The sequence below is a fragment of the Agelaius tricolor genome, unplaced genomic scaffold (genome assembly GCF_023055355.1).
Source record: "Agelaius tricolor isolate 1412-34295 unplaced genomic scaffold, bAgeTri1.0.p SCAF_3, whole genome shotgun sequence".
NCBI lineage: Eukaryota > Metazoa > Chordata > Aves > Passeriformes > Icteridae > Agelaius > Agelaius tricolor.
In genome coordinates, this window is record NW_027269263.1 from 23,319,656 (window position 1) to 23,331,890 (window position 12,235).

Here is a 12,235-nt window from a genome sequence, read left to right on the forward strand (position 1 = left end):
ATCTGCCTTTCCTTACCCCTGATCTCTAGAGACTTCTTTTCTAGAGTTCCTGGGCTTCCAATTGTCTTGAATGAATCCCATGAGACAACAACCACTATATATCCTACTATATACTGTAGGAGACAGATTGATACCCTTCTGTCCCATACTGGGGAGTGTTTTGTTCAGCTTTCCCAAGGAGTATCTTTAAGAAGCATTGTCTCAGTGAAGGCTCTGAGCAATAGCAAACAGTTAGAAATGAAGAAACTTACAAATGTGACACCAGAATAATTTTTTAAATTCTGAATACTGGTAGGTACATAAATAGAGGGAACAGCCAAAATATTAGTTTCACATGGTGAAGAAAAGCTGGTGGCTTGCAGGAGCAAGGTACATTCAGACAAAGGATGACCTGGTTGTGCCTTAGGAGTGCTGGTTTCTCTGATCCCACAGGGAACCTTCAGTAGTTTGGTTTGTAGATGCCTAATTTATTAGGCATGTAGTTTAGTAGATGCCTAATTTTTAGGTGACCATAATTAAATTATCTGAGTTCTTCTCTGGGGGTGCACTTAAAGTAAACAGTGATGTGGGAATTTTACCTACCCAGTTATATGCTGTAGATCATTTGTGAAGGTATCATGTATACCAGTAGTGTTTACAGCCTAGCTATATATAACAGATATTTCTATTCAGTTCTCCAGGTCCAGCCCAGCTTTTCATCAGTATGTGCCTTGACTTCACCGAGGATAATTACTTTAAACAGTTTTTCTAAGCTGTTAGCTGCATTCTCTGCAATAAGTTATTTAAACCTATGCAACAGTTACATTAGTTTTCTGGTGTTGTTCTAGACAGTGGCAGTTTCTCTGTGCCAGTAACCTACCTGTTATCTATGATTTCACCATTTAAGATATAAAAAAATTGTATAAATCTTGCCTTCTGTAGTACAGTGTCCTCCAGCATCAATGCTCTGGCTGCTGTGACTGTTGAAGACCTCATTAAGCCCTACTTCAAATCTCTCTCTGAAAAGAAGCTGTCATGGATTTCCATGGGGATGAGTAAGTTTGGAAAACATCTTTTCTGCTTTTGCTTTACAAAGTGAAGGTTTGATTCAGACCTTGCTTATGATGGTGTATGTCAGGAGTAAGTAATTCATACCAGTGGGACTATGTCAGTGCAGCATTTGAGGGAGACGATCAGCTGTGTAGGTTTTACACAAATGGGGAACAAGTAAGTCTAAGGAAAAAAGGCAACCATCTTGTTTGGTCTTTAATTTAATTTCTAAGGAAATACGCACTACATCTGTGTTCAGTATTGATTCACAATTCTACAAAGCCAAATATCTCTGACTTAAACACCTATTTTTCTTTCATCTGTCAAAAATGAGAAGCAAAGGAAGCTGTTTTGTAACATTTTTTAAATTGATATGCAAGCAGTAGCCTTGTGTCCCAAAAATATTCCAGGGAACAAGAAATTTCACGTCTTCTCTGATATACTCTCAGACTGTCACTCTGTTTAGCTCCTCTGCTTAATGTAACTCAAAGAGAATCAGAACTAGACTGAACAGATGATTTAAATCTGTGAAATGCAATTGTCACGTCTGCTACTTGTACTGTCTGTGACCAGCTGCAGGTGTAGCCCAAGAAAGTGTTTGTAGTAAGAATGAAAACACCTCCATCCCAACTTGCTGTCATGTAGGAGCCCATACCAGGGAGCATGGCAGACTGCTGGGAGGGTACCAAGAATTAAATATTGTCAGCTGAGAGAAGTTTCTTAAACATTGCAAACAATGCTTATGCCAAAATTGTTGTTTGTGGTATGGTGAGTTGCCTGACACATCACAATGAATAGTGAGATTAACCTCATGCTCGAGCAGTGAAACTCATCAAGGGCGGAGGTGGGAAAAACAAGTAAGCCAGTGTTATGGCTCCTGGAAAGAGGCACTGTGTCCTGGTGACCTGGGATGTTCTCTGTCACTGTGCCAGCTCCCAGTCATCTGCCAGCATTTACTCTTTTGCTTCCTAGACTTTGGCTGAGAAGTGAAAATCATTCCCTCAAAATAAGGACAATGACACAGGATATTAGCTGAGACATATGAACAATAAGTGGGTTATTGCCACTATGCTTAATCTATGTGGCTGACATTTATTACCTAATCTTTAGTAATTCACAGAATGAGGACTTTGTCAACTTTGCGTGATCTCTTCTTAATGTAAACAGAAACCTGACCTTTTGGCCAATTCAGACTCTCTTAGAAAAACTCCAGATGTTAGCACTTTTATCTGGGAGGTGTTAGGACTGTACTGGGTTAGACAGAAACTTTTCCATTAGTGATTTTCAAACTTTGGCAGATTTATACATTGTTCTGCCTTTCACATACAGGCCTGTTTTATGGTGGAGTCTGCATTGCTATGGCTGCAGTGGCATCTCTTCTGGGAGCCTTGTTGCAGGTAGGTGCCAGACAGCTTTTTCATGCCCATGTTGAATGACCCAGAATAGATTATGTAAGAAAATAATTGCTGAATACCATTATGAGATTAGTTTTTATTCTTTCTTGGGTACTGATGTGAAACCACCCATGGCCTGTGTTTTAAGGGTCCATGGCTCAGCCTGTGTTTTAAGCATCCATATATCAAATCCTGGCAACTGAGTACACACCACTTTAAAAAGTTTCATAATTTCTTTCTGAACATCTTCTCTTCTTGTCATTTTGGAAGCTTTACCCTCCTTGCACAGCACCTGATAGCAGACTTTCTTCCTTCCTCAGGCAGCGCTCAGCATTTTTGGCATGGTTGGTGGCCCCCTTTTAGGACTGTTTGCCTTGGGAATCCTGTGCTCCTTTGCAAATGGAATTGTAAGTAGAAATTTAAAGACCTGTTCATCCAAAATGTATTGATAGTTTTGGGCTTCTTCTTCCACTAATAATTTGATGTTGGGCAGCAAGGGAGATGTCTTTGGTACTTTCTGTGAGGACATTTCCCCTTGCTCCCTTTCTTCCTTATCCCAAGGAAATGACAGTCAGAGCTGTATAGGAACTTGAATTTCCATCCCATGAAGAGATTTGGATGGGGGAAATAATCTGAATAAAAATGAGGCTTTGACAAGGATTCTTAAAACCAATTTTAGAAGCAGGGACAATGCATCTCGAGATACAGCTGAACAACCACTAGGCTCAGAGAATGCTGGCCTGTCTGAGCAAAAGGGGGTCAGGCCAGGAAAATGGGGTCTAGGCACTTGCAGACCAAATTGGGGTATTCTCAGAGTGCTTCCATATTGTAAAATTATCATTTTCAGATGAAAAACCTTTTCCATCAAAAAAAGGATTTGACAGACTTTGTTGATATGGTCCATGGTTTAGTCTTGCAGGATTACTATTTATTATTAGTAATTGTACCATTACTATTTACAGGTTTCTGAATTTATTATAGTAATATTATTATAATAATATATTAATATATTAATATTAGTATAATATTTTACTATTACCATTTACAGGTTTACTAATCACTGATCTTTACCTCTTTGCAGTTGAAAATTTTATATATATACTAAAGTAAATAATTAAAAATTATTAGCTCTCAGCCACAACTCCACCTACCTCTGATGTAGGAGAGACTTTTTCGCTAAAACAGGTCACATGAGAAAATTGAAAATTTATTTCTGTATTTGTTCAAGGAGGGCCTCAAATACCATATACCATGAAGACCAAAGTTATCCTTTGATTGTAAAGACCTAGTGGCCAAAGAAAAAGAGGTGTGCTCAGGAGCTGTGAGAAAACATTGTATTTCCCCAAAAGGGAATGAAGTAAACTCCCCAGCACTTCCCAACTGTATATTTCATTTTTGCTATGGAGACTTATGTTCAGATTATCTTGACTATTTCTTACTCATCTAATTGTTGTTTCTTTCAAATATCTTTTGCTTTTCATGTAAATCCAAGTTTCACTTTTTGTTTTGCAGGGAGCATTTGTAGGTCTTGTCAGTGGTTTCATTATTTCACTTTGGGTTGGAATTGGATCCCAGATTTATCCTCCACTTCCAGAGAGAACCAAGCCACTCGATCTCTCAACTGTGGGCTGTAATATGTCCTTAGGAAATTTAACATCAACAGAAATTCCATTAACAACGGTTTTCAGCACACCAGGTGCAGAAAGGTATATGAGTTCATCAAGTACAGTAACGAAGTATGCATTTTTTTTAAAGAAACATGAACATCTGTACAGTATTTGGGTTACTATAATGATCCTCTGGTCTGTCTACCACACTCTTTGAGATGCAGCAGTTTTCTCTGATTTTTTTTTCCCTCTCAGACTGAAGTAGTTTGTCTGAGTTATCCCACAACAGAAGTCAAAGTGAATATTTCTATTAATCTGAAAAGCTTCCATTCAATATTTGAGTTCAAAGGCTTGGACATGCCTTACTGTGGACCACAGTTTTAAACAAAGATATCATTTATAGTTATTGGATTAGCTTCCACAATCTGTCATATGAATTAGAGTAATTGGCAGTTAAAGGGAAAAATGCCAGTTAGCAGGTCTACCTACAGCAACTTATCTGTGCAGAATAGTTCTAATCAGTGCATTCAGAATGGGCACAATATATGGGATTTCCTCCACTTTGCAACTGCCAAATGTCTTACTCTAGATGATCACAGTTAAGTTTAACATGAATGGCAATACAGAGAACAGCAGGAACAGAAAAAAGGCTGAAAAAACACATTTCTAGGGTTTCCAAATCCTTACACCTTAGAGCATTGTACAATCAAGACATACCCTGACACACTGGGTGCCCAACATCCGGTTTCATATACCACACCTCTTGCATGAGCCCTCCAGCATTGCTCCTGGCTGCTGGGAAACACCTGTTGCAACAGAGGACATAGTCAGGGAGAGCAGAATGACGTGTAAAGACAGTTGCTCTGTTGTTTCTGGCTGTTTAGAGCTGCATAGGGTTGATTTCCTTGTTGGTTTTTTTTGTGCCCCTTCCTTTAAATAACACCACCCTTGCTAAAGAAATTAATCCCTTCATCTGGATAACTAGAGTGTTCAGCTCTGCACTAGATTCCTAGCAGAGACAGGACTGTCCTGTTTTACCTGCTCTGTCTCATGCATTGCCTCACTGTACTGGCTAGCCTTGTCTCTTACAAAGGAACTTGTTCTGCAAATTTTGGCACAAATTTTCAGTGCACATATGATTGTATGGAGGTAGCTCAAGATTACCAGGTTGCTTGGTTCAAAAATATCTCTGTATTTATACGCTGTCTGGAAACAAGTACTTTCAAGTTTTTTGGAAAAGAAAAGGAGAGATTAACACTTTTTCTGCTTTATTTCAGGCCTGCCCTGGCAGACAACTGGTATTCCTTGTCTTATCTCTACTTTAGCACACTTGGGACACTCGTCACAGTAGTTGTGGGGATAATTATCAGCCTCCTAACAGGTACTAGTTTCAGAGTTGTGATTGAATGTGTCTCAGATCTCTTTTAAACTAAGATGTCCTGAGAGCCACAGGAAGTGCCAGTAACCTATTGCAAACACTGTGTAAAGGTTACCATCTTAAATCGAATTTCCTCCCCTCAGCGCTTCTGCATCCTGCTCCTGGTCTTTGCCCACAGCAAAAGTTACTACAAATCTCTAAGGAGAAAGAAGTTTCAGCAGATTTTTAAACCTAAGGGTCATAAAAAGAAGGAAAAAAAAGACATCTGTCTTTCCTGTTTTATTAGATGCCTGCAGGGACTGGAGGTTTAAGACTTGTCCCTGAACATGGCAACAACTCCGAGCAAGGAAATACACCCATGCTTCTAGAGGACATAAGCAGTTTGACTTTGAGTGAGTTCAGAGCACTCAAGGGCTGTTGTCTGCATCCATAGAGTGCATGCTTTTCACCACATTCCTCAAGAACATGCCTGAGAGCTGCACATCCTCTGCATGGCTATTTTAGCTTCTCTTTCAGTTTCCCAGTACTTTTGTGCTAAGGGAAAAAGCAGCTTGCCATGGGTAAGAATGGGGAGTTCAGTTCCAGCCCATGGCCTCACTACTTTTGCATCCAGGTCAGATGCAAGCTACATTTGTCATTTACCTCATGCATGGCAGAAACAGTAAAAAAGCAGCTGTTCTCACAGCTTTTCCCAGTATCCCCAGCCAGATTCATATAACAGCCCTCATCTTGGAGGCTGTTTGATTTCAAATTTTTATAATGCTCCACAATGGCTCCAGGACTATGAAACTCCAAACTCAGTAGACAAACTCACATTAACTTCCCTATGCCTTGCAACTTATAAGCACAAGCCACATTTATCTAATTTTATTTTTCTTCTCAGTTTTTAGATTTGCTCCACACTTATCTTCAAGCACATGCTCTTCCCATTGCTATAGTGATGCTTGAATCCAAATTTCACTTTTTACCTGGTAGGGATCAGGTTACATATAGGCCATGAAACAAAGCATGAAAACCACACAATTCTCTAAATCCAGATGAGAAATACTCAGCCCAAGAACAGAAGCACAAAAGAATTAACCCAGTCACAATGTCACCCTGCTTCTCATGGAGCAAGATTCCATTTAAGCCTCAGATAGCAAGCAGAGCTAATTCCCAGCACCTACATCAGTTTTGTTTTCCACCCAAGAATAGCTAATCTTCCATGCCTTAAAAATGCCCAGACATTCCATTAACCCTCATCCCCCCATCTTGGGGATGCTCTTAAACAATTCACTATAAAAATTGCTGGTGAGTTTGGAGACAGGAGTCTTGCTGATAGGGAGCTGAGAACTGGAGCTCAGGGTTCAGGGTAGCACTTGGTGCCAGAGCTCCTGGACTGGCAGAGTAGTCACAGATGCAATTTTTTCTTTTCTGGTGATTGCCGGATTCAATTTTTTTTTCCAAAATAGGAAATCCAAGGAGGATTTAGGAAGCTGGGAAATAGCTAAGGCATTTCAAATAGACCTTGAGGGATAATTTTATATATTGAGAGGAGCAGGGTATACATTTTTGTAAAGAAATGATCCCTAAGGTCTGTGATTGCTTGATGGCTTTTGCTGCATGACTCTGTCCTGCTTGCCTGGCCTGGTGCCCATAGCTGAGGTCTGACACATGGTTTGCATGTGTAAAGCTGGCTGAATAAAGCTTGTCTATTTTGTAGGAGGACTAAAGCAGAACACAGATCCTAAATTCCTGCTGACCAAGGAAGATTTCCTGTCCAACTTCTCACGGTCTGAAACTGAGCAAGTAAGTGTAACTGTGCATCTCTGATTTAAATCAGTCTTTGCTCCAGGGGACAAAGGCAAACAAATTTCCTGGCTCATGTTTTTCCAATCAGGATGAATAGCACCTGATGCTGCCTGATAGGACTATCTGCTTTAAGGCAGTAGGAGAGCACAAGGCAGGTGGGACTAAGGCAAGGAAGCGCTTTTGCCATAGCTTAGCTTCAGTCAACAACAGAGAAGCAACTGAGAAAAGGGACAGTTTTCTCCATGTTTCTGCTAGAATACTCCCTAACTGGCCTCTGGGAAGCTACCCCAAGGCACACCTTGGACTCAGCAAAGATTCCTTTTTTTGTGAACATGTGTTCTCTTAGGTTGGAATTTTTTTGTAACTTTGACTACTGTTTGAGAAAAAACATTTCTAGTCAGTGTATCTGTTTCATACCTCTCATCCTAAGAAAAAGAAAAGGGGAAGTATTATTGGGTAATAACATCCATTAGAAGGGAGAATACAGGGAAATTATTTTTTTAAAATAAACTACAGATCACTTTTCAGTCAATATCGTCAGCTGAGCATTCAAGTTCAACTTTGTTCAGTAGTTCAGGCAATAATCATATCTTTAAGATGGTCCAGCTTGCAAAATGTTTTTTCTTGATACTTACAACTCCTTCTAGAATGATCCTATGTATTTCAGCTTCTGGATAAGAACACCAGTGAAAAAAAGGGATATTATACCATACTATTGTAATGCTATTTGCCCATGTCAGTACTGGAGATCAGCTATCCAGTTACTGTCATTCACTGCCTTCAATGGGTCAACATCTGTTTCTACTATCTGGGAATTTAATCCCTGAAGTCTTTTGAAAAAGAGCAAAACAATCCACCACCCATATGGAAGCTAATGTCCACAGCCATACTTTTTTATGCCTGGAGTCAGAAACAAGTCTCTTTATGTGTCTGTCTCTTATATGGCTAAGAGCTGAATAACAAGTGGTTGGAATCAAAAATACTGTTGGAATCAAAAATACTGCAGAAAGTTGATGAGATAAAAAATCAGAGCTAACTAAGCAACTTTCTGCACATGAGGAGCTCAATATCTCATTCCATTTCCATAATAGAAATGTGACATCAAAGCAATGGTGCATGTTAATCTGCTCTTCCTGTCATAGATGGGGCAAGGATGAAGGGTTGGGAGTCAATAGCTCAAAGACCTGGTGGTGACATATCAGTAGACATGAAAACAGCAATTAGAACTTTGCACACCCAGACCAATTTGCAGGACAAGAACATTTTGTGTTACAAGAACATTTTACACAATAAGTACCTTATGCAATACAAAACTTTCAGTGCCCCTAGAAAAATACCATCTACTGCAATGAATAAGTATTTGTGCTCTGTCAGCAGCCAACATGTTTTCCTGCAAGGCAACCCTGTATGTCAGGCCTGACTCTGCTGGCCAAAGAGAGGTCAAAGAGAGGAAGACTCTTTCTTCTGTTTCACAGCATGGCTTTTGTCTTTTGTTTTTTTAGCCAGAGAAAGTGGAAGTGTTGAACTGGAAACCATTTACCATGGCAAATGAAGGAACTGACAACCCTGCCTTTAGCCACATTGAAATGGATGTTGCAAGTGACAAGAATAAAGTCAATGGTCTTCACATATGACACAAGGCCGTGTCAGCCCATGAGGACAGTTTTGTTCATGTCAAGCACTGTTGATGTTCCTGTTCTGGGTCGGTTACCAGCTCTGCTGGGGTCAGGGGCAGGCATCTGCTGAGCTTTGCGGCACTATCGCCTTTGCATGACCTTGACATTAGTCAAGAAAGGAATCAGGTTTTTCTTGCACTTCCTCACTCTCTCTGATTCTTGGTGACAGAGCCTAAAGCAATATGTGAAATATTTGCCTGATATTTTGAGCTTCCTGGAAAATATCTGCTTTTAATCTCATTTCACCCTCAGAGTGAATTTTTTATTTGGAAAGAGTACTGTTCGCCCAGACATGGTTGTTTTTCTGGCTTGTTTTTTTTTTCTTTTTTCTTTTAAGGCATTGAAAGTATGAAGAGATTAGGGTGTGGGACGTTATCAGATTGCAAGAAACTGTGGGTTTTTTTTTTTGTATAGGAGGCATATTTAGTACTATATGGTTCTTCTGTAGAACTGATTCTGAGAGCATATTTATTTTGTTGGTTTTGTTGTCTATTTTTTTTTTAACCCACTTGTTTCTTGGCTACCTGCAGCTTCTCCTCTGTGCTCACTGCTGTGAGCTGCAAGAGTGACTTTGGTGGTGGTAGAGGCAAGAGTCAGTACTGTTTGTCCTTTCATGCCCTATCTCCCTGTTCTCCTCTGTCTTGCCCTTACAGAGCTGGTTCTCTTGAAGGAAATAATCTATTTGCACTTTTTATTCAGTGCCATAGACCAGAACCACAGCAGCCTTCTGCTGCATGCCCAGCTTGCTGGGCTAGGATTGTTGCACTGGGCTGGGCACAGTGCACAGAGATGTTAACAAAGAAGGTTCCCTTTTGGCTGTACTGGACAAGAGTGAAGGCTGCATCTGCATTTGCCACAGCAGTTCTCTCCAGAGCTATGCGCTGAAACTTTCTTTGTGTTCTTGCAGTCCTTGTTTTCACTCTAGGAATTCATGTTCAAGGTTGGTTCAGATCAGGCAAGTGCATACTGTGTTTTGCAGGTGTGCAGAGCCCCCTGCACAATTCTCTGGGATGGAGAAGGGACCACAGATGATATCACATGGTGGAGGCTTCTCCAGGGCTGCAGGGCTTATGGAATGGCCTATCCTCTGGTGGGGCTGTCAAGAGAAGGTTAACAGCCCATCCACGTGAGACCATGCCCTGTGCTGGTGTTTTGGGAGGGTGAAAACCCCCATTGCTTTCTTCTCCTGCTTGCTTTTGGGTACAGTGGGAAACAGACTGACCCACTGTGTTGTTTTTGTGCTTCAGACTTTTACTATGGCTATACAGGAATGTTTAAAACTCTTCTACAGCAGCAAAGTTAAGCTGGAAAAATAAAGCCATTGCAGGAAAGCTGAGCTGTGATGCTTAGAAGGCAGTCATGCTTGAGAATCAAGTGAAAAACTGACTGCATGCCTTAAATGGCTTTCTAAAAATTATACTGCATTTGTGCCAAGTACTGAGCTGCTGTAACTTGGAAAATGACACAGTGCTAGCTTAGTTACCTTGACTGGGGCCCTGTAGCATCTAAATCAATTTTTTTCTGTGCCCTTGTGACAGAGGACATTTGATGATCTACTGTATAAGATGAACTGTTAGGATCAGAAAAGAAAGGTGAAAAAATGGGCTCTAAGGACTAGGTCTGGAGAAGAGGGCAGCCAGACACTCTGTGGGTGCACCAAGGCCTTGACTCCATGGGCTAACCCAGCGCAAAACTATGTGGTGATGGAGGCAGCTTTCCCCCATGCCTCCTGAAGCATTTTTTTGCATTATCCAGTGCAAACTTTAGGGCCAGCCCCTTTTCCCACTCCACTGCTGTAGCTCTGGTTCAGGTCAGTGCCTAAAGCCACTGTGTGGAAGGGCTGTGATCAAGTGGGATAGATCCCATGAGTTATGTCTTGTGTCCCTTTATCTGAGATCTGAGACAAACAATAGCATCCTGAATAAAGTCTTCTAGGATTCAGGACAGGAATATCTCTGTTTTGGGACTGAGTTACTCTGAGACAATTAGCCCATTGACTGAATCAGCTGGCTATGCTTCTCAAGTCTCAGAAGATAAGTGCAGCTCATTCCACCTTGTGCCTTGTCTTCATGACCCAGAAACAGATACTGCATTCTGTGCTATGGAATACTTCTTCAGCCTTGGAATATAACAATTTATACTTACCTGGTACTTTCAGCCCACAGATCTGAAAGAGGGTAGGTACTGCTATCTCCATGCTGCTGCAGAGTGCTGAAGTGGACTGGTGTGCCTCTGTGTACCCGTGCTTTGTGAGAGAGCTGTAACAGAGAACAGAAGCCTGCAGCAAGCACTTGATCTGTGTGCCTGCCAGTATGGCTACAGCCCTCCCAATCCAAATGCTGAATTCCCATCTGAATGTGCTTCTCCAGAGGGTGACTGGTCACTGCTGTGTGAAACAGAATCAGCATGTCCTTTCTGCATCACTCTGTGCTGAAATTACTGTGCTGTAGTTGATGCTGCCTTAGATCATCTGTAACTTCTACCTGTTTTGTTCATGAAAACTAATCTTCCTTGCTGTCAGACTTAAAAAATGTAGTTTTCTTCTCTGTGCTTTGAATTCACTTAGTTTTTTAAAACAGAGGAAACAAGTTAATTACCATCTTACCTCCCCTTTATTGCTGAAGTCACTATTTAAGCACTGAGCAGTCATTTAACTTGAATTTTGGTATGAAGTGAAGTTTGGGTTTGGGCCAGGTGATATTTATTGGTCCACAATCATAACATCAAAATGAGTTTTCACTGGGAAGTATATCTTTCAGTAAGCAGTTTAGAGACAAACACCCTTAGGCTTTGCAGGTGACCTAAGCAGCTACCCCATTTCTTGTTATCTAACCTCCCATAACTGCTGCAGAGCTATAAAGTGACTTTTTTGGCTTTATTTTTTCCTATATTCTTCTTAATTGATATCATTAATTAAAACAATTAATTGATTTTCAATAATATTTTCTCTGGGAAAATATACTGTCCTCTGCTAGCTGAACTCTAAGCCAAGGCCTTCCTTGTCTGTGTAAAAGCAAGATAATTCTTGGAGTCTCCACCATACTCCTGCATCCTGATCCTTCATCTCTCTCAGCTAAAAGCTCTCCTGATAAAGAAATGTGGGATGCTCAAAACTGACTCATTTCACAGGAGTGGGAGCACTCCGCAGTGTCCAAATTACATGGAGCATCTGGCAGGGTCATGAGACAAAACAATTAGGAACCTGTTTAAGTAAAAACATTAAAAAACCCCAACCATAAAACCACAACAGTAACAATATTTGACTATGTGAACCCACAAAAGAACCACGGAGAGAAAATAGTGACAGATTTTGTCTCTTTTTGGTCTGCATTTAAATTTTACTTCTATCTGACTGGCCAG

General features: G+C 40.7%; 1 protein-coding gene across 1 annotated transcript in view; it reads left to right on the forward strand.

Moving 5' to 3' along the window:
* Positions 1-12,212, forward strand: part of SLC5A8 (solute carrier family 5 member 8) — a 29,306-nt gene extending 17,094 nt beyond the window's left edge. Inside the window, exons 10-16 of the mRNA XM_071422034.1 lie at positions 922-1,034; positions 2,359-2,426; positions 2,744-2,830; positions 3,936-4,129; positions 5,308-5,411; positions 7,111-7,196; positions 8,702-12,212. Coding sequence (XP_071278135.1) covers positions 922-1,034; positions 2,359-2,426; positions 2,744-2,830; positions 3,936-4,129; positions 5,308-5,411; positions 7,111-7,196; positions 8,702-8,833 — 784 coding nt within the window. The 3' untranslated portion in view covers positions 8,834-12,212. The remainder of the gene's footprint in view (positions 1-921; positions 1,035-2,358; positions 2,427-2,743; positions 2,831-3,935; positions 4,130-5,307; positions 5,412-7,110; positions 7,197-8,701) is intronic.
* Positions 12,213-12,235: the final 23 nt, after the last annotated feature.